At 37.0% G+C, this 24,022-nt stretch overlaps 1 protein-coding gene across 4 annotated transcripts in view; it reads right to left on the reverse strand.

The window, feature by feature from the left end:
• Positions 1-24,022, reverse strand: part of NPNT (nephronectin) — a 110,995-nt gene that overhangs the window by 14,990 nt on the left and 71,983 nt on the right. For all 4 annotated transcript variants that reach the window (XM_072622418.1, XM_072622419.1, XM_072622420.1 and 1 more), the window contains 4 exons: positions 22,160-22,279; positions 20,623-20,757; positions 20,282-20,404; positions 18,504-18,899 (listed from right to left, as the gene is read on the reverse strand). In XM_072622418.1, the coding sequence (XP_072478519.1) occupies positions 18,504-18,899; positions 20,282-20,404; positions 20,623-20,757; positions 22,160-22,279 (774 nt within the window). The remainder of the gene's footprint in view (positions 1-18,503; positions 18,900-20,281; positions 20,405-20,622; positions 20,758-22,159; positions 22,280-24,022) is intronic.

The following is a 24,022-nucleotide window of genomic DNA, read 5'->3' on the forward strand; positions in this document are numbered from 1 at the left end:
GTGTGATAATACATGGAGGGGCCCATCCCATACTCAAAGTATGAAATCCAGTTATTTGACTATTTCCTAGTGGTTTACTGCATGGTTAAAAATGTCTTTTAATTGTCTACTGATGCCAATTAAATCCACCACCATTTCCCAGCCACCTTCACTTCTTGAAGAATTTAGCCTTTTTCACCCTGGAAGATTCCTCTACCTTGAAGGTCCTTGGAACTTCCATCTTAAGAAAGAGTGTAAACTAGCCATATTCCTTCCTTCATTCCTCTGCTGGCTCCATTTCTGACTCCTTGAATTTCTTTTTTCCATCAAACTTCTATTTGGGTACCACCCCCCCACCAACCCCCCTTTCAGCTTCCTTTTTACCTGTTATTTTTCCATATTAGAATATAAACTCCTTGAGGGCAGGAACTTTCATTTTTGCTTGTATACTTATTCCCAGCATTTAGCACACTACCTAGTACACAGTAATAATTGCTTAGTCAAAATTTGTTGGCTCAATTCAAAGAAGTGACACTGGGAGTGAATACAAAAGACTCCAATGAAGGAACCTGAGAGTACTCTCTCAATTGAGCTTTTCTTTCCTCTGACTCGGGAGTACTTATTCTTCCTTAATCCTAATTCTCCTAACTGGAGGCAGTACTTTCTCTATGAATGCAAATCAAAACTTGCTCAACAAATTATACCCTTAGAGAGTTGCCAGTGGCACCAAGAATTAAACGACTTCAGGGCCACAGGACCATCCCTTGTCAGAGGGAGTACTCGAACCCAGGTCTTTATAATTAGGCAGTTTCTCAAGAGAACTATTTTAAGACAAACACAAATACTGTCTCTCATGCTTTCAAACATAAAGCTTTAGCTAATCAAACAAAAACTTTGAATGCCACTTCACCAATATTACAAAGGTAGATTAAACCCAAAACATAGAAATCCTGGAATTCACAAACATACAAGAGTTTTGATAATTGTGTCCAGGGATAACAAGTACATTCAATTTCTAAATTTAATTTAATTTAATTTCTCTTTTCTTTTGTTATTTGATTGGATTCTTGACCAACTTAAATTATAAATTCTTGTATTATCTTCTCAATATAGTAACGAAATTATGAAAAGACTCAAAATCAGCTTTGTTGGGTTAACATAACATTAAAGTAAAAAAAATTCACATGAAATAGTGATAGATTAAAAAATGTGATCTTATTTATTCCCGTCACTCATGGTGTCACTGTAAACATGAGTAGTGAAGAGGCTGGAAGCAGGAATGTGCCTCCATAAGTTCTGTTCTGTGACTTGGCCAAATTACTTGATGGCTTCTACTTTCCCCCCAATTTAATCAGGATTAAAGAAGACCTCACAAATATGTAAGCAAATAAGAGCCTGACAGCGAAAATTTGTCCCTTTAGTGTTTGCAAATATAATGAATAAAAATCTGGACTCCTCTGAGAGAATTTGTAACAAGTGCTGCATAATATCACCGTACAAGAGTAACTAATAAGGACAGTCTATTAACTAGGTTAATGAGGATAACCATTATCTATCCGATGACTATGGCCAGACAAAGCTAATGTTCAGGGAAGAACAATTAGCAAAGCCATTAATTAGTCTTATACTTTTATTGTGAAGGACAAAAATCCTTTTAAGACTTCATATTGTTTGCTGATTCCAGAACAATGGGAAAAAATGACTAAATCGTAACACTTCTTGTGAAATTCAAGACAATAAAATGAAAATATATTTGTTAAATCAAAATTTATTTTCCTTTTTGTACTACAACTCTTAACTTGATTTAAAGCAGGATATCTTATTGTACTTGAAATAATTAATTTTGACAATACAAATATGTGTTTTTACATTGATAACATGATACATCGATTTATTGATCATTCTTGACTATTGCACATGATATTTCATCCTTAATTTAGTACTCATCATCTCATTAATGTGAGCACTCTGTGGAAGGTATAGATCAAAACCCATCCCCTCCTTATTATCCTACCTGACTCATGTCTATGACCTCTAATAAGTACTCCACTTGGAGTCTACCCAATGTGCCATAGATCTTCTTGATCTCTTACCATTCCAAAAACACAAAAGGAGAAAAATGGCTGTCGGTATTATTCCTCACCTCCACTACATGACTGAATTATCTCCTCATATGCCCTTCCCCTCCCATATGGGACAGCTAGGTGGTGCAGTGGATAGAGTGCCAGGCTGAGAGTCAGGAAGACATCTTATTGAGTTCAAATCTAACCTCAGACATGTATTAGCTGTGTGACCTGGGAAAAGTCAGTTAGCTCTGTTTGCCTCAGTTTCCTCATCTGGAAAAGGAAATATCAAACCACTCCAGTATCTTTGCCAAGACAATATCAAATGGGGCCATGAAGAGTGTGACATGATGGACCAAAAGAAAAACAAGAACATGCCCCTATATGTCTTTCCGATTATATCCTTTATACTATTTCTCCTACACATTCTCCTTCATTGGTAATATGTTGAAGTCTACTCATACCCACCAAGTGCCCCTCTCTACTGCTTTTGGGTTACCCTACAACTTGAACTCTTCAGAGATCATGGTTTTCTATGACTTACAGTCGTCCAATATTACTGGATGAATAGAAATGAAAATAAAAAGATAGACCTTTGTTGTAGGGGGAAATTTGAAAAGCATCACATGCTACTCAAAGGCTACTTATCCCACTCTCTTTCTCCTATTCAATTTTGGGCCCAGTTCTATGTCCCTCCACAGTATCTGTCCAAGATAATATACACATGCATACATACACACATACACAAATATGCATACATAAATAGATAATACACCTGATACAATATATTCTCTGTGGATTGTCCAGACACTGGGCATCTTTCATCTCCTTGGCTTTTCTTTTGTGGATAGTTTGGTCAAAACCTTTCTAGAGGATTTGATTGGGAATTGTCAATTCCTTGGTGTCAAGGACTAGAAATCTAGAGGAGGGTCCAACTGTGGCAACACCTGAAAAAATCAGCAACATCCCTCCAACCTACAGTCTTAGTCATTCAGGGCACTGAGAAATTAAGTGGCTTTCTCAAATTCACACTGTGTCAGAGGGAGTTATTAAAACAGTTCTTCTTGACTCAAAGCTGACTGTCTACATTATTTCAAGGAATCTCGTATGATTTTAACATATGGATGGGAGACAACTTGTTGGAAGAGGACGTTGAAGTTGATGTTTTACTCTACTAAATGAAATACTTTTTCAACAGTCAGTTACCACAGTTGGATCTTCTATGCTGTACACTATTCATTTCATCTTGTATCTGCAGATGCATAGTTTGTTGTAGAATATTTGCAGGTATCTTCCCAATAACATTTCATACGTTCACTTTGGATACTGTTCATGCTACCATAGATTGTTCTCATGATGATTTTATAGAAATAGAAAAGTGGGTCATTGGTTATTGATAGTTCTGGGTTGCCTTTGGGGTGGTAATAATAAAATCCATTTTTTCCCCTCAAGCCTTTTACATCCTTTCCTCTCTTTCATGCATCCAAATTTCCTCCAAACTGTATCATCTTCAACATAGGTGTCCTCTGTGTGTACATGGCCTGATTTGGTCTCTTTTTTTATCTTTGTTTCTGTTAGAATCTTTTCTACTACTTCATGGATCCCACCAGAGATTGTGATATGGGTTGGGGATAGGAGTGGGAGCACAGGAAGAATCAGGAAAGAACAATGACTAAAGTCATTGATTACTCTAGTAGATAGAAAGCTGATCTTGATGCTAGGAAGACCTAGCTTAAAGTTATGCCTCTTTGTGGTTGTTATTCAGTCAGTTTCCAATTGTGTTTGACTCTCCATGACCCCATTTGGGGTCTTCTTGGCAAAGACGCTGGAGTGGTTTGCCATTTTCTTCTCCAGCTCATTTTACAGATGAGGAAACTGAGGCAAGGGTCACACTGCTAGTAAATGTCTGCAGCCAGATTTGAATTCCAGAAGATGAGACTTTTTGACTCTAGGCCTAGTACTCTATACACTATACCACCTAGCCACTCTACTTATGCCTATAAGTTGCAGAAAAGGTACCAATCTGCATTGGTAGATGGAGGTTTCCTTACCTGGAAGCTCACAAAGAAATTGTACATTTAGTCCCTAAACACACACATAGATACACATACACACATATATGTATGTATGTATATATATATCTGTGTGCACATACACACAGATATACATAAACACAAGGAGGAGGAGTTCCATCCCTATGGAGATAGGCCTGAAGGGTCATGTAAGATAGACTTAAGCTTTGAGTAATTTTCTCTAGAGTTGCAAGGTAGAGGCATTAAAAAGTCAAGGAATATGAATTTAAAAAGAAGTTGAAATCTCTTTTTAGGGGTTGGACTCAACCAAAACTGAACCTGCTCTGTATGAGTGGGCAGAGATGGTACCCCTTTTAGCATGAGAGGGTGAGGACAAGAGCCCTATTCCCCATTCCCACCCTCCAAGGTGTTGAGTAGCATACACAAAGAGTTAAAATATTTTTCTTGTTCAATTCAACATTATCAGAATACAAAATAAAGGTATTTTGTTGTTATATGTGAATGTGTGGGGCGGTGGAAAGGACTTTGCGTTAGGAGACTCTGAGTTCAAATCCTGTCTCGGACATTTCCCAGTTGTGTCAACCATTTGTAAAATAGCCTCCCAGAGTTGGTGCAGGCTTCAAATCAGATGACATACACAGAAGACTTTGCAAATCTTAAAGCCTTCTATAACTGTTAGTTATTGTGCCTGTAACTACATAATACTCTATTACTTTTGACAGCAATCTATCTGCATAAACTGAAAATAAAAGAGCATAACAGGCTCAGAGGCAAATGTTAGAGGTTCTCAGTCCTCTGTCATGATGCATATGAAATGAAGGGCAGCCAAAGAAGCCATTTCTATATATAAGCAATTTCCTATAAGAAACTCCAGTTTAGATGTTGTCTATAACTTCTCCCTTTCTCCTCCCTCTCCCAAATGAGGCTTTGTGAAGACATATCTCTAGTTAGTTTTTTAACATTTAAATAAATTTGGATCGTGAGAGGATGCTTACTATTTAATGGTGTGAAATATAACAGCTTGAAGGAATTACACACAAGCACACTGTGGGATGAAAGGCATATTCAAGGGAGGTTTTTTACATAGTGGAATGAAGATTCCATAGACAAGCAAAATGTAACTCTTTTCTCTAATGCTTAAGACATCGTTTTCCCTCCTTGAAAATGGTCGCACTTTCCTCACAATGGGTATAAGGACAGTCTGAATTAGCCTGGATTAAGGAATGGTAGTTCCATCACTTATAGACATGGGCAAGAACTTGAACTTGAACTTGAGTGTAATAGAGTTCCTTAGGGGAATTTTGATACTCGCAATTTTGATGATCCCTTCCAGCTCCCCAATACTAAAGTCACATGGCTGTATTATTTATCATTAGCATACTAATTATATAAAGGGTGTCCCAGAAGTTCTAAGGAAGCTATTAAAGTTTAAAGCTGCCCTGAGATTTCTGGGACACTGTATAAATGGGTTCTTCTAAATTTAGAAAGTACCTTCAAGTATTTTAAACAATTCCCTACTGTCTTGTTTACACTGTTAATTTGCACTTGACAAGCTAAACTTTAGTCAAGCTTCTTCCTGAATTAATATAAACTCCATATTAGGACAATCTGAATTAATAAGGATTTACAGTATTTACACAATCATGGAACATTTTACTATTCAGTTTATCATTATAGGTTACATATTTATATAAAGATTATATACAAAAGACATACATAGCTTAGATACTTAAAAAAAGCTAGTCCTGGGATTTCATGAGTGTGGGGACCTTCCTGTGAAAAACTCCCTCTACCAATGCAACCTGACACTTTCTTTGCTATTTATAGTTTTAGGAGTTGCCTGGGGGTACTAAGGGGGTTACTTGCTCAGGATCACACAGCTACAGTATGTGTGGAGTGGAGGAGTGAAGTCAGGTATCCCTGTTCCCAGGCCAGTTCTCTATTCACTGCACCATACTTTCTCTAAGATAACACATATATTGGAGATAATATGTGTATATATGTATGTATGTATGTATGTATGTATGTATGTATTCTAGCTATGTGTATGTATAATTATATTTCGTACATTAGCAGAATGGGATAGATGACTCTATTTCAAATGGTTGCTCCCAGAATAATCCAAATCCCTTTTTTTGTAAGATATTTTTGTTCCAAGAAATAAAAAACAAAAAAGAGGGAGAAATTATGCAATTTATCTAGCTGTTGTTGAGGATAATCCAGGATCTGCCCCTCAGCAATCTTTATGACTTCTAGGGTAAAAAAAAGCAAACAAACATATTTACCTGTACTGATTATCTTCCATTGTAGACTTGTGAGAAGGAAGCGTGTATACTATCAAGGTTGGGTCTGTACTTTACCATTTAACAGCTAAGTGACCTTGGATAAAGTTCATTCATATATTCCTGTGGATTTGTGATCCCATAAGTGAGAGTGAAGATCACATTTACATAATGGGGATAAAATACTATCTTAGTGGACCAACCTGAAGGAAGGGGATGGTACTAGATATTCTCCTGTCTTTCTTTCCAGTTTTTCTCTGATGATTTTAATTTCAAAATATGGTTGCTAGAGTTTAACATCTACCACAACTGCAAGTCACCAGAAACTAGGACTCTATTTTGGCTTCTGTGGCCAAAAGCTATGACCTGCAGTGATAGTTTCAAAGCAGGAAAAATATAGGCAAAAATATGAACTTATATGGATGAAACATGTATTCGTGCTTTTATTCTAAATGGGGAGTATATAAGGTAAAAAAATACATAAGCAAATGCATCGTTTAGACATGGATTTTCAAAGTACAAATATCAGAATTCTACCTAATAGAAAGTCCAAATACATATGTAATTTGCAATATTCAAGGCACTATTGATCAATATCAGATAACTGTTACCTTGCTGCTCAATTTCTCCTACCTAGAGTGAGTGGTTTAGAGATGAGAATTCTGTGCTTCATAAGGAGAGATTTAATCAGCAATAACACAGAAATGGTTTATCTTAAAGTTATAGCAGTAAATGCTAGCAAGCATAACATTTTAAAAAGCATTTTTAATCTAAAAAAGCAAAACAAAAACAAATCAACCTTGCATATCAGCATCTGTCCAGTTAATTATTAACTACGTTGCTAGGGAATTAATGAAACAAAGAACATGAAATTTAGAGAGCTAGCAATACATATAATACAAAAGGAATTCTATTACAAAAGGGAAGAGAAACTGCTTAAGAATGGATAATGGGAAGATTTTCTATATTAACTGTATAAGGACGACTTGCTCGTCATGGTTTGAGTGACGCAGGTATCTGGGCTGTGAACTAGCAGGTTCTGCATCCCTTCCCTACTTCCCATACTTTCTCCCAGGTACTCTAGGCTAATTTGCATAACCCAATCCAGCTTCTTCAGAGGAAGATGGAGCATAGGAAAAACAAGCTGAAACAGGACACAAGAGCCCTCCTAGTCCCAAGGTAGCAGTAGAAGAGATGGAACAAGTAGATGGCACTGGGTCTAGGGTCTGGGGTGGGGAACTCGCGGCCTCAAGGCCACATATGGCCTTCATGGTCCTAGAGTGCACTCTTTTGGCTGAGTCCACATTTTACAGAACAAATTCTTTTATTAAGGGGATTTGTTCTGTGAAGTTTGGATTCAATCAAAGGGTCACACTTGAGGACCTACAGGGTCACATGTGGCCTCAAGGTCACAGGTTCCCCATCCCTAGATGGGGAGAAAGGAGATACCTTTGGAGTGGGAAATGGAGGCTAAGTTTCTTAAACCCGAAACAAATATTGGTGTGTAGGTGTGGGACCCCTCGTAAAGAAAAGAAGGAGCAAATATCTCAGAGCCATTCTGATCTGACTGAACACTAACCTTATTGACCAGGCTATGGCACAATCTCAGTACTATCCTACTTTTCAAAAAACTGGCAACACCCACTGGTTATATAGACCAAGAAGGTATCTTCAGAAGGAGGGGAAAAACACATCTATGCAGATAGATAAATAAAAAGTAATTGTGGAAGGTGTAGAAAAGCAGAACATAAATACCATTCAATTGGAAAATAGAGAACATGGTGGAGACTAATAGATTGGATTGTAAATAGAGGCTTTCAACAATCTTGAAGACTTATGAAGATCAGATATAGGAGAATTCAGAATGCAGAAGAATGCCTAAGGCATCTGCAGAAGGAAGGAACCAGGAGAAGCAGGTATAGTGGTAAGCTCTGACCTTGACTCCTGTTGGAACCCTACACAGGGCAGTAATGTGACTCCACATTTCTGTTCACCATAAAACACTGCCATTATAGCATTTTTAGACATCCAAAAAATGTTTGGACACTTGGCTTTTTATACCCCATTCTAAAGCTGGGTATATGCCTGAACTTGACTCTGGGCACCACTCCAGAGTGTGCGTCAGGGCTACATTAAGGTAAAACTTACTGATTGGAATATAGATCGTCCAGCAAATGTGTAGGGCTATCACTCTCAATTATCACAGAATTTAAGCTTCTTGGCTAGGTATCCCTTCAGATTGTGACCTTGAAGAAATAAGCGGAAGTAACTTCCAACTGCTCTTTTTATGTGAAAAAGGTAGAGTGATTTCCCTATCACTGCTGGTTCATTCTTGCTCTGAGGAGCAGTTTCTGGGCCAAGTTGTTAGATTTTTGGTGTAAGCATTTACACCTCAGAAATGGCTACAAATCAAGGCTTGGCTTATCACTTTGTTAATTGTCTAGACCTAAAAAAAGTGATGGATAAAATATAAATAATGCAGATTAAACTTAAAACTTTAAGTGTGAACTGCATACATCTTCCTCTCTCACTCAAGAGCCAGTTTTTCAGCACACTTCTGGCTATGTCTTACGTAATTTTTTAAAATCTCTTATAGCATCTACTACAGTGCTCTGTGCACACAGCTAGTACTTAATAGTGCTGAATGAATGAAAGTTGCTATTACCTTGTATGTTATTTACACAGTAAGGAAACTTACTGTCATTGTTTTATTAAGGAAATTAGTCACCTTCACCAGAAAGAAATAGGTGATAACGCTGCTGTTTCCTGTCCTGGTCCTACCTCATGTGAAGTAGCATGTTCAATTATAGGCAGAACAATTTAAAAAGACCACAGACAACATGGATTAGTCTAGAGGGGGAAGGGAATAGGAATGTGTTTATTAAACACTTACTAGGTAGTAGGCACTGCTGTAAGTACTTTACAAATAGCATCTCTTCTGAGAGAGACCAAGAAAATGAGGGGACTAAAAACGAAGGATATAAGAATCACCAAAGAAACTAAGGATGTTTATCCAGAAGAAGAGAAAACTTATGGGAATTACAATTATTTCTTCAAATGTTTGAAATGCGCCCATATAGAAGAGATGCTAGGGATTTGTTCAGCTTGGCAGAAGTGGGTACCAAAAAGGGGGGAAGTTAAAGAGAGGTAGATTTTGGTGCCCAACAATTAGAGTACAATAGAAAGTGCAATAGAATTTTGGTAGGTAGAGAGTTCTCAATCACAGGAAATCATCAGGCAGAATAACTAGTTGAACACACTAAAGAGAAACTCTTTGCTCAGGCTGGTGATTGGATTAATTTAACTCTGGGATACCTTCCAATTCCTGAGATTCCATAATTTTATTTTTATAATTTTTATTTCTATATTTCATATTTTGTATATGTAACTCTAGTTCAAATAGCCCCTTTTATTTATAGAGATTTTACATGTTGTCATTTTTCTTTGTCTTTCATTCTCAAAGAGGACCAAGACATCAGGGAAGTGATACCAATCAAGTGAATTACATTTAAGTGAGGGAGGGCTGTGCAAGGCCACCAGCCTCACCTTCTCCTCAGGAGCTATCTGGGTCCAGACATAGGTAGATCAGGATGACTGGAGATGGTCCCAGATGCAGTGGGAGACCTTGGCCTTTTCAAGTAAAGGTCTTTCCAAGTTCTCACTTTGACTGAGGCAACACCTCTTCAATGATTAAGGCCAGCTAATTGTTTGTCCTTCAACTGTTACTATGACCTTACAAAGATTATCTTGAGTATGGATGGTTAACTGAATCAGTGTGAAGCACTGAGAATGGCTTAACCAAACTCCATTCCTGAAGAGACTGTGACAGTTAACTTCCACTGAGAACAAGTCTGGGGTGGAGTTGGAGAGTTTATCTTTTGAGAGTCAGTGTTGATGCTCTGAGAGAATTGAATTTAATTGCCACATTCCACAGAGTAACTGATCTTCCCCTCCTGATAAGGAATAAGCTGAATTATTCTCTTATACTGTGGAGAAGACATCCCAAGGAAAATCCCTGAAGGGAATGAAGAGAATTTTAACAGCCACCCTGAGGTGAATTCAATTAATTGTTACATCTGAGGAAGAAGGAAGAGTTAACTGACATTTCTGAACAGAACTGAGTAAAATAGAGCTGGCTCTACCTATGATTTTTCCCACAGCTGATATACTGTTCAAAAATTATCTATGTCTTTACGTTATCTGTTCCTACTAATAAGTTCCATGGTCAGTAACACTGTTATTTGTCTAAGACTACTAGCTCATGGTTTGAAACTGAGAAGTGATCTAGCTTATGGAAAATGAAGTTTTCCTCAGTTTTGCTAGGGTGGGGGCTAGGAGCTAATTAACTGATTAATCAGCAAGAGAGAACTTGCATTTTAAGTAATTTTCTACGGGCAATTTTTTGATCATGTCTATTAGACTTCTTTTCAATACATTTAGAGAAAAGGGGCTTTATGTGACAAATACTTAGGATCAGACTAAAAAGTAGGAACTTGGTGTGTTTATCCCTAAGAGTACCTGAGGAATATTACATCGCACACACATACCTCCACAGTGTCTCTGAATATACAAAAAGAAATTCTAGTGATAATTAAAACATTCATTTGCTGACTGTTTCTAATCATTCTCTCTGTTTATACAAAACTTACACAATAAAGAACCTTGATTTATGTAAGCCAATAATTTCATGAACACAACCAAAGACTACAAGACAAGATAGCTGGTAAAGTTATGTCTTTAAAAAGAGACCAAAACTATAACTTTCGATTTTATGTGTTTCAAATAAATACAATTAAATATATGGATGAAACGTGATGTTATTCATATGACGATATGAAAGGTGTTCAAAGCTCTGTATAGATTTTACACACAACAAATTTACAAATAAATTTTACAAACAACAGGAATTTTTAAAGGATACAGAAATAAACTTTCAGAAAGCACTTAAAATTTCTTGCTTTGTTATATTTACACACAATTCAATTTGTTCATTTTTGTGATGAGCCACTTTTCTTTGCCTAAGACCACAAGATTCAATTAAAAAATAAATCTAAACCTTGAAAATTTTTTAAAATCCCATCATCCAATGTTGCCCTGTACACAGTGATAACTCCCTCCTTCAAAATACTGAAAGACATTTAATCTTCAGAGAGATGGCAGACACATCTAGGAACTCCTTGAGGCTAGGCTATTTACTAGGAAGGAAACTAGTTTGGGGACCTTTTCACCCCTCAGCAGAAACAATCTTTTTACTCATCACCACATCATACAGAATATAGACTTTAATATTTTCATGACTAAGGACATCATTGCCACTCTAGTCACATGCCCTGTACAATTTATAGAAAGGGAAATGAACAGAAAAATACCTTTCTTCAGGGCCTTTCAGAGTACTTCTATCTACATTAATAAAAGATATGTCTCCCTCCTGCGGGAAACTTTAATCTTTCCATCTATTTTTCTCACACTCTGTGATAATCTGGTCAATAATCTGTTCAGATGATGAGCGTTTTGATCCTGACAATCAGAATCTCAGAACTCAAACATCAAAATATATATTGCATTTCTATGTTCTATGTTCACTAGTACATTCCTACACCCTTTCCATTCAATTTCTTCTTAACTCTCTACACTCTGGCTGCAGTGATCTGCACTGATCTCTCCAAAGTTCCCAATTGATCTCTTAATTACCAAATCTAATGGACTTTAATTCTCATCCTTCTTAACCTCCATGAAGCCTTTTACATTTCTTGATATGATTTCTTTCTAGGTTTTTGTGATACTGCTCTTTCCTAGCTCTCTTCCTAGCTACCTAAATGCTCCTTCTTCTCCTTTACTAGATCTTTGTCTAGGTTATGCCTGCTAACCATGGATGTGCTTCAAAGCCCTCTTCTCTTTTCCCTCTATGATATTTTACCTGGTGATCTTAACAGTTCCCACAGATTCACTTCTGTATGCAGATGATTCTCAGATTTATCTGTCCAATCCTACTTCTCTCCTGACTTCCCACTGTCTGCTGGACATCTTGAATAGATAAACCATAGTAATCTTAAATTCAACATGTCCAAAACTAGATTCATTATCTTTTCCCTCAAACTCTCCCATCTTTTAACTTTCTTCTTACTGTTGATTATCCCCCCGTCCTCCCAGTCAACCATCCTTGCAATGTAGGTATCATACTTGTTTTCTGTCTCTTATGCCCCATATCCAATCAGTTGCCAAAGTTATCTTTATAATATCTCTCACATGCTCCCCTCCTCTCTTTTGATACTGTGATAACATTGGTACAGGCTCTCATAACCCCATATCTGAACTACTGCAATAATCTGTTGGTTGGTGTCCCTCTCTCAAAATTTACCCCAATACAGTCCATTCTCCACTGAACAGGCAAGTGAAAGCCATGCTCCCCTTTCCCTATTCAATAAGTGCTAATTGACTAACAATTATTTTTAGTGGCTGTTATAGATACACACCAAAGTATGAAAGGTTAGAAGAGAGGATTTCAGACCCAGTCTGAAACTGAGTAATCCTCCAGCAGTCTCATACATTACAATCTACTACCAAATTGTGATTATTTTGTGTATGAACTCACTTTTTTAGTCAATAAGAATATTTACCCCTATTAGCTGATTGGACAGCGAGGTGGTGCAGTAGATGGGGACATGGAGTCTTCTTCAAGAAACCCCAAATGGCATCAGGAAGAGTCAGCCACGATTTAAAATGACTGAACATCAACAAACTAGTTGACCTACCTGCAATTTGTCAACTCATGAAGCAATCTTAAGGGTGATTAGAAAATAATTAAGGGCCACTTTCTATGAGATTTTTTAAAAATGTAGTCTTAGCCCTTTAGTTTATAGATTATTGAAAGTATTAGTAATAAAGCTTTTTAATCCTTTTAATGAAGATTTCTTTTCCCTAAAATCATCTGTTCTGACACATTCAGGATAAGAATAAGGATAAAAATTGAACTAAAATAGGATAAAATTGAAGTCACCAATGCGACTTTATTGGTATAGAAAACTCCTCGATAAAGAATCCTCCCCTTTACCAATGCAGGTTGGCATCCTCTCTATGATCTTAGAGAACTACCTAGAACACTGAAAGGTTAAGCAGTTTACCAATTATTTAACAACCAGTATGCAACCAAAGCAGGTCTTTGTGACCTCAAAGTCAGCTCTTTATCCACAATACTATCTTGCCTCTGTCACATATTGAGAGCCAGGACCAACTGTGAGCCAGTAAAATTCATCTTCAGGCCCCATTTCTTTTCCTTTCCATCATGCCTATTTGGGAATACTCACATCTACCCATTTATTATTATTTTCCCTCAAGACCTCTTACATCTGTCCCTATCTCCCAAATTTACCTCTCCTTTAACTTGGTTTACCAATATCTGAACAGCCAATCTGGTGATCTAATGCATGGGACTGTGTTAATAACAGTAGGAGCTCGGTTGTACAGTGCATAGAGTGTTTGACTTGAAATCCCAAAGCCTGAGTTTGAATTCTACCTCAAATACTAGCTGTGTAACCCTGGACAAGTCCCTTATCCTCTCTTGGTCTCAGTGTTCTCATCTGTAAAGTGGGGATAAAATAGCGCCTACCTTACAGGGTTGTTATAAGAATCAAATGGAATCATAGATGGAAAGTGCTTTGAAAATACAAAGTATTATACGAATGCTAACTATTGTTATTGTTGTTACTAATAACAGGACAACTCTAAAGAATGGAATTTTATTAATCGACCACTCTAGAATAAGTTATACTTAGCTGAAATCTTCTTCATCCAATCTTTTTGGTTTGACCCATCAGCGACTCTAATAAGAATTTCAGGCCTTCTATGGCAGAGTCTTTCCAATTCTCATATCATATAAGTAAGTCCCCTCTCCTGCCACTCACTTTTGTATCTTTATCCTCAACTCTTAGCAAAGTGCCTGACACATGCTTGATAAATGCTTCTTCATCACTTGTTTATTTCTTCCATTGTATAGTACAAGGAAGGGAGAGATTCTGAGAAAGAAGAAAGTCAGACAATATGCTCCAGGAAAAAAAAAATGAGGAAAGAACACTTCTTAAAGGTTAAATCATTTCCAGGCAAATTCTTAAATCTCATTTTTTGAAGAAAATTAGTTTAGATAATAGACTTCCCTTCTCCCCTCTGCAGTTTCTGAACTGTTTTAGTTCAGTAATTATCTTTTTATCCTTTCAATTCATCCCCAGATATCTTTGCAATCTTCAAAATCCCCATATTATTTAGAAAACCCAAGGCTGACCTTTGCATTCCCTTCCCCCTCACTTTAGACTGGAGGAATGCAATGTCACGCGTGCATGCATGCAATATCTGGAAGAGTCCAAGGAAACCTCCAATACCCACAAGCAGCCTCACTTTAACATTCCTGTAGTCAGGAGGGCTGATCCTGCCACTAAACAACTAAGGACTGGAGGCAAGTCACGTCACCTCTCTTTCCTGGTCTGGGGGAGGGGAGGTTGGTCTAGGCAATCTCTAAGGCCCCTGGGGTAGAAAGAATTGGGAAGAAAAACCCTTGAATATTTTATGGTTCTACAGAAAGCAGTTTTTCATCTGCCTTGAAGAAAAAAAAGAATTCTGTTTTGAATATGTTACATACTAAGAAATATATGTTTGAATGTTACATACATAAAACATATGTATGAGTATGTTACATACTCCTGAAATTAAGCAGAATTGATGTCTTATATACACTTACCCTAATTACCATCTATGTTGTAGTACTATGGTACCTGTTATATAATAAACATTTAATAAATGCTTGCTCTATCAATAAATTTATCTACCCAGCTATGCATATATGTATGTATTCACCTATCAGTTCATATATATATGCATTCATCCATCTATGTGCTTGCATATATGTACCTCTCTGCCTATGATACTCAATATGAAATGAGGAGCTAAAGACATGAAGAAGTCATATTATTTATGGCATACACTAAACTTGGCAGAGGACCAGAGAGATCAATGACTTTGCGGGGCAATACTTTCAGATTACATTTCCTCTTCATAATGAATATTTCAAAACCCATCAAAACTTGGTGCACCCCACTTTTTCATGGCAAATTTCACTGACAGTCCAACTACATCTTTGTGTCTTTCCAAGTGACTGGGGAAAAGACTGGGGGAGGGAGGGGAGGTGCTGCAGTGGAGAACAGTGATGATACAGAGTTTATTTGTTTTCTGGAAGTAATTATTACAGGGTAGTTTCTTATCTGACATCAGTGGAATTCCAAATTCTTTGTAAGCTTCTGCACACATCTAATTTTGTAAGGACATGGCTGAGAATGGAAACTACTGAACACCACAATGTAAAAAGACCTATTGATATGGAAAGATCTCATGTTCATGAAGACTTTGCTAGTGGGCATATCTATTATAAAAATATACACAATACCATATTTTTCTTCCTACTGATGGACACTAAGTGGCAAAATTTGAGGGTCATATAACAGGTAAAACAAAAATTTATTTCCTTTTGTTCTATTTTTAAAAGAGAAATACCATGTGCTCACCCCTGCCTTTTTAAAAGTTAAGGATAGGAGATATGAAATTTTATTCAACAAAGGTAAAAAGCAATGTCCTTTGGTTCCAAAATTTGGATAATGAGAGAGGAGTAAAGAAAAAAAGAGAGTCATAAGGTAATTATGAGGAAAGAGGGAATACAAAGGTAGGAAAAGAAAGACACAAGAGGAGAGACAGAAAGACAGAGCGAGAGAGCAAGAGAGAGAGAGAGAGAGAGAGAGAGAGAGAGAGAGAGAGAGAGAGAGAGAGAGAGAAGGGGGAGGGAGGGAAAGAGAAGGAAAAAGTTGGTGAAACAATGTAGAAAAATAAATGGTAGCCTTTTAGAAGAATGTAATTTCTGTTGCTCAATAAAAACATGGATTTCAGAATAAGTTATCATATGTTCTCAGTCACTTGCGAAAAATCTGATTAACTATTATGTATTGATCGATCTTTGACCATTCTTTATCTTAAAACCTTTCCAAGAGCCACCCTGAATGAAATTATCAAAGAAGTAGTCCAGTAGGAAAATGTGTTATCTAGACAGTAAGCACACATCTCCTCCTCTGGGTTTAGAAAACTAAGTGCTAGACCTAAACCAGGGACAGGAGTGTACCCAGCTCGAATAACATTAGTTGGTCAACACATTGTCTCTGCTAATGTTCTAAGGAAAGTTGAAAAAAAAAATGCTTTAATATAAATATAACATATGCCTTTTGGCTACACTAGGTTGGTTTTTTTTCACTTATCTTGCTTTTGAACATCTGCAACTGTATAATTTGAAGTGGGGATTCTTTAGCTGCCTCCAGAATTCAGTTTCATGCTCTAACTTCGGCTATGAGAAAACTTTTCCTATAAATTGAAATATTCTTTTGCCAATAAGACTTATTTTATGCATGGTCATCCTGGTAACTTCATAGAATTTACACTGAAAAAAAAATTATTCATAGTCACAGAAGGCTCAGACTATGAAAATAGAGACATAAAGTAGAGGCTCTGGTCCTTCACCAAAGCCACCATTAATGATTTAATAAAAAATTACATTTGTTTAGTTCTCAGAATGGCAAACTATTAATAACCATATGAAAAATGCTCCAAATTGCTACTAATATGAGAAAGGTAAATCAAAAGAACTCTGAAGTTTCATCTCACAAAGAGCAAAAATGCAAAAAATGGGAAGTCAATGTTAGAGGGGTTGTAAAAAAAAAAATGGGCACACTAATGCACTGTCGTTAGAGCTATGAATTGGGTTCAATTACTTGGGAAAGAAATTTGGAACATGTGAAGGCAGAAATATACTTTGGGACTTAGATACTGCACTGCTAGTCACCTCGAAGAAGCTAATGACAAAGAAATGAACAAAATTATCAAACAAAGTGGATGTCATTAAAAGAGCAAGGGCTAAATAAAACATGACACATTGCATGGTGGTGATATAAGAAATGGTGAAGATGATGAATACAGAGAACCATAGGAAGATAAATGGACTGATACAAAGTGAAGTAAGCAAAACTAGGAACACATGACTACACCAACATCAACGGAAAAAGAACAAACCACAACAAAAAAGTCAGAAATGAATGGCTGTGAAATTTTAATGGCCGATTTAATAGGAATTAATAGAAGAAGATAGCTCCTCTTGCTTCTTTTGAGAGGTAGTGGATTATAAATGGAGAACTTAGTCTGAGCCTTCTGTGACTATGAGTAATTTCTTTTTAGTGTAAATTCGATGCAGTTACCAGGATGAAAGTGCAAAAATGATAAAATAAAGAGTTGTAGTCTTATTGGCAAAAGAATATTTCAATTCATGGGAAAAGCAATGTCATTTTTCATATATCTGGTAGCATTGCTGAACTATTCCCCCCTCTACTTTTTATGCTTTATTACAAGGGATGGCTATCTGGGAAGGGAGAGTAGAGACATAGAGGGAAAGGTTTAAAAAAATTGTCAATAAAATTTTAAAAATACATATTATTTGCTTGGGGAATATTCAGTAAGGGATTGTCAAGTAATTATTTCAAGCAGTTTGTGCTGATCAGATATGCATTGCTTATTAAAGAATACTGGAATAATTATAAAAATATTAGCCTTCAAACACCTTAAATGACACTTCATTTCCCTCAACAGAGCAATAAATAAAAACAATGAAGTTGACTATATATATATGTACATATATTTACATATATATACAGTAAACATACACACATATGTATATATACACACACATATATAAAAGCTGGTTTTAATTTAAAATTTACAGTGTTCTGACAATTAGAGCTATTGGTTCTAATGGGCTGTTTTATAAGAAACTTAGCTCCTGGTTACTGGAAGTGTTTGATCTGAGACTTAATGTCAAAGTTAGGAACGCAGTAGGTTCTCTGTTTTGTGCACTGGGTGGTTGGTGGATAATCTCTAAGGCCCTAAGCACTTTTATTTTCTATATATAGACAAAAAGAAAAACCAGTAAATTGCTATTTGTAAGGCTCTTACAGCATTTAATTACCAGTAACTGTGATTGACTTTGTTGCACAATTAATTCTCTTTATGAGTTCAATTTTTAGTTAATATCTAAAGAAGCTAAGAAACAGAACACTATTAATGTTACTTACTGAACACGTCTCCTCTGGGTTTCTGAGTATCTGTTGGTATTCTGTTGTCAACCGTCATTCCTCTCGGAGACGTACTTTCAATTGGTATTTTGGTTGAAAATGAAGGTGTCATTATCGATGGCTTGGGCTGTGCTCTTTGTGTTGTCACTGCCGTTGATGGTGGTGGTGTTGTCTGGACAGTAGTAAGTTCAGTTGTGGTTGGTGGAGGTTGTGTTGTTGGCTTTGGGGTAGGTCTCTCAGTATGAATAATGGGAATGTGTGGTGTCCTTAGAGGCCAGCTTGTACTTGCAGTATCAGGAATTGTATTAATATGCCCTCCATTGCCTTTTGAGAAAGTACTATTACCCTTTGATATATGAATGGATTCTGAAGATTCAGTTATAACCTTTGGAATATCTGAAAGAGCAAAAATGAAAAAAATAAAATTAACATGCAATTATTTCTCTCTCCAGAATGAAAAATAACACAAGACATTAATCTACTGTGCTTCCTGAAAAATGTTAATTATTTCCATACTTGTTTTCTATGAATGTAAAACAAGTAATTTTTGTAAATTAAAAAACTTAAGTTTGGCTTACAGTCCACATTTAAATATTTCATATTGAAGTCCAGCCGTCTTTCAAAAAATATGGTGAGCAGGTAAACTTCAGGTATATGTTGAACTGCTTTATGGGACTTTTATATCTGAATATTATTTATATAGTCATATGCTGCCTAATAGGAGACAGGCAGGGACAGAGAAAGATGGAGGGACAGAAATAGAGAAACAGAAACAGAGATAAATGGAAAAACAAGAAAAATAAAATGGAAACTAAATGTTATGAAGTTATGATCATAAGATTTGGCCCAAAAGAAAGGATAGAGAAATATACCTCTGTCCCTTTGTGGAGATGGGGGACTATGAGTGTGAAACAGTAGACAGAATGTTAATTTGGTTGATGTGCTGGTTTTAATGAACCATTTCTCTCTCTCTCTCTCTCTCTCTCTCATATATATATATATACATATATAGAGATATAGATAGATAGACAGATAGATAGATATAGATATAGATATGTATTATATGTTGAATGCTATACAAATGAGAAAGCCTGGGAATTAAAACTTGAGCACAAGCGTACCACCGTGCTACACATCCAGGTCTCCTTCAGCAGATTCTAAATGCCAATGACACTGGATATTTCTGAAATTAAATGTTAATGTAATTTATAGTCTTCACTTGTCACGGAATTCACCTCCCTAACTCACCAGCTAAGGATCTGTAGCCGAAATAATGTAGTCAGGCAAGCTCAGATGCTTTTTAATCTTGGATGCAATATTACACCTTTTATTATTTATAAAAAATATTGGGTAACTTTAGTTCTTGTGAAACTCAGAACAATATTGTTGTTAGCTGTGTGTAGATTTAAAATTTAGTTGTTGTTGTTTAGTTGTAACTGATTTTTTGTGAGACCTTTTGGAATTTTCTTGGCAAAGATACTGGAGAGGTTTGCTATTTTCTTCTCTAGTTCATTTTATGGAGGAGAAAACTGAGGCAAACAAGGTTAAGTGACTTGCCCAGGGTCACACAGCTAGTACATGTCTAAGGTCAGATTTGAATTCAGGAAGATGAGCCTTCCTGACCCCAAGCCTGACACTCTATCCATTGCATCACCTAGCTGTCCCACACTGAAATTTAGATTCTTAGATAAACGACTTTGTTTTTTATCTATTGAGTAGATTGTTTCTGTGTTTTATTTGTTGTTGGAACTCAGGACAAAAAGATAAGTATGACTTACATATGCAATTTATTCCATCTCCCCGGTAGCCATCCCTGCATTTACACTTGTATGACCCATGTACATTGTAACATCGGGCAAAGCTGCTGCACTGGTGCTGACCAAGAGAGCATTCATCTATATCTAGGGCAGAAAAAGACAATAAATCTATTTAGTGAAGTGATAAGTGAGAAAAGTTAAAAGATTATCTGTGTATACTTGAAATTTTACATAGTAAAACTACCCAAAAAGATCACTGAGAAAAAATGATGCTACACAAGTGAATATATGTGTATGTATACGTACATAATTGTTCATATGACCTTGTATAACAAGTAACACAAGGATATGAATTTCATTACCATGACACTGGTATCTGCCTCCAATATACATGAGGTCAAAACCTTTATGGCACTTGCAGATGTAGCTTCCAAAGGTGTTCACACAATGCCTAAATCTGGGGCATGATACTCTCCCAGTTGCACATTCGTCCACATCTAGAAATACAAGCAATATTATTTTATAAATAGCAAGGACTGAAATTGCTTAATTCAGAATATATATCCTCTCCTGAAGTCCTGTTCTAATGCTTCAGCTGAGTGTGGAAGGTGACCCTGGGCATTTCTGAAGGCTTTGCCAGGGGAACATGAGCCTTAGAGACTTCCAAGGTGAGAAAAGCTGTTTGTTGAGGCTGGAGGTTCGACTATGCATCTTTTGAGGCACCAGTCTGGCTATATTTCAGCAGGTTCATCCCTTGAAGACTGACCACTAGATAATGAATTTTTTGGCCACAGTTACTTATGAAACTGTCTATCCCAAGGCTTTTTGGATTGGTAGAGGGAGTATCCATAGTGATGAGGTAAAAGATCTAAGATGAGTCATTATTTTTAAAAGATCTGAACTGTCCATAGTTGAAATAGTAAGTCTTATATTAAAAAAAAGTCTTCCAATGAGTATGCTGACAAGATTTAGTTTAAGGCTATGCCATTCATTCACTCATTTATTAAGTATAATAAGTATGTAGAAACACACAAGGCACATAGAGGAAGTTCAAAGTAGTGGATAGAGTGATGAACCTCAAGAAAAGCAGAGTTCAAATCTTTCCTCTGACACCAGGTGAGGGGGAGAGAATGGGAACTTCTTTGTATCCTGAGTGATTAGTACAGTGCCTAGCACATAGTAGGGACTTAATAAATGCTTATTGATGAACTGACAGACCTGGGCAAGTCAGTTAACCTGAAGTGCTTGTCTAGGGAATAAGCATTTATTAAGTACCCATGATATGTGCCAAGCATTGTGCTGTTGCTATTCAGTCATTTCAGCCATGTCCATGACCCCAGTGGGGTTTTCTTGGCAAAAATACTGGAGTGGTTTGCCATTTCTCTTTCCAACTTATTTTACAGTGGAAGAATTGAAGCAGATAGGGTTAAGCAACTTACCCAGGGTCACAAAGCTAGTGAGTGTCTGAGGAGAGATTTGAACTCAGTCTTTTGACTCCAAGCCCAAGCCACCTAACTGTTCTTCCAGGTAAGCTGCTCTGTGATTTATAGTGATTTATAAATATTTTTAAAAATGAGTTTAACCACTGAGTTAGGGTGATGGACACTTATACTCTGAGGCTGAAGATGCCCACGTTGAAACCATGAACTCCATAAGTACTTGCAGATATACAAAGTACATTTTTCTGTACATAGCAGATGCTTAATAAACTTGCTGAATTCTGTAGCTCTTTATGCATATGGGTTGCTATAGATTTAAGCCATGATTTTCTCTTTTTCTCTACCTAGTTAGAATACAGTCATACAAGTATAGGTAAACTCCCCTCTGCTCTGCATTCTATCACATGTACCGTTCACTCCTTATCAGCACTTGTTGCCTCAGTTCCATTTTCACACTCACCCACACAGGTCCTTCCATCTGGTCCCAGCTGTAAACCTGGTGAAGGACAACGGCAGCGCACATCACCTTTCATCACATCACAGCCATACTGACAATTCGCCATGGAGCAGGACAGGATGCCTACAAGGAAACAGAGACTTATTCACATAAGGTAGGAGAAGAAAATGGATCCCACTCCAATTGAGGTGGGTCCTTGGGGACTCTGGAGAAATAAAAGATGGTTTTTCATCTAAAGGACTTGCAGAACAGATCTCCATGGGCCATGCCAAAAGGAGAATGCATAGAACCAGTTATCTGGACAACACAGGCTTACTTTTCTATCTTTCCCCAGGCTATTATCTTAGTTATCTGATTCACTTTTCCAGTAAGGTATAGAAGTAAATGCTCCTGAGAGTTTCTCCAGTGATCTGCCTAGTCTCATTCTAGGATCACTATCCTCAGACAGTCATTCATTCCAAGAAAACCTCATGTTACCTCTACACCATGCCAAAACCACTGTCTAATTGTGTAACAAAGGCTGAAGTCAACCTTTACAAGTATATGTAGTTTGATGCAATGCTTACATGGGCTTCAGAATATTCTATACCTTTTCAGTCCACCTGACCCCAAACTGGGAGTATATTTAAAAGACACTAATGAGACAAAATATGTCTCTCTCCCACTCTTTCCTGCCTGGCTAGTTCAAGTGAGAAAGATCTACCGAAAATTTATGGGTGGAGAGAAGTGCTGGACCCTCTCTACTTGGGCTGACATGAAACCTGAAAATATGGACCTCTGTTCTTTGTCTCTATTTCTTCTTTCCTGTTTTAAGATGAAGTACTGAAGTGAGCATTAACTTTGTGAGAGTCAGTCACCAGAGGTCCAAAAGTTTAAGTCCACACCAGATTTTCTGGACAACTGAGTTAAGTGGGGAGTTAAGCTCCTAGTCATTCATTTCACCCAGCACAGCCGAGGGTGGAAGGCAATCTAGAAGAAGCAATAGTGACTCCTCCATTGGCTATGATTCATTCAGAAGTGAATTTGGAGGGGTGAACGCCTTGTAGCAACTACTTTAAAGTTGTTATTATACTCCCCAGAAACTGAAGTGAGTGTGCCTCCCAAGTGGGAGGGGAGATAGTTTGTGATTTCTGATCCTGTAACATCTTCTCAACAAATATCGCTTTGGGAAAGCTAATAGACATTAAAAAGTTAAAAGACACTGGAGTAATATTCACTCGGATATATTAGTGATATAAGGGAGATAGTTGTTATAATTAGAGATTAGCACTGAGGAAAACACATCGGAAAGGGACTTGGGTCCTTGGCATTAGAAAGACAATCCCTCAGGACTACCCTTAGAGTCCTGAGGGGATATACCGTACTTTTGCTTTAAGGGTCTGACTCAAGGAAGCAACTGGGATTTGGGATAAGGACTCCACTTTTTATGTCTTTAGTCGTGTTTGTTTTTAATCTACACAGTCAATTCAGTGAAAATAAACAGCCGTGTCAGTTGTTTGGAATGGTGCAGACCCAGGCTCAGTAAAGGTTTCAGGGCTGCATTTAGCATTCAGACAAAAAAACCCAAATGTTAGAGGAAACATTCAAAGTTTCAAAGTATTGATCCCATTCAAAGTAACATTTGTAAGATTTTTATTTTATTTTATTTTGGGTGGCTAAACCTACGTTTTTATCAATGTAGGGAGCTCCCTTTATTAAAGCAGATTAATGTTTGCTCTGTGATTTCTAGTGAAGTGGCCTGGGATGCTAAGAGTTTAAGTCACTTGTCCAGGGTTACATGACATATGTATTAAACAAGAAAATCGAAATACGCAAGTCCCTTTTGAGATAGAATGAGGAGGCTCTCACAAAGCATCTAAAGTACCA

Source organism: Notamacropus eugenii, chromosome 7 (assembly GCF_028372415.1).
Source record: "Notamacropus eugenii isolate mMacEug1 chromosome 7, mMacEug1.pri_v2, whole genome shotgun sequence".
NCBI lineage: Eukaryota > Metazoa > Chordata > Mammalia > Diprotodontia > Macropodidae > Notamacropus > Notamacropus eugenii.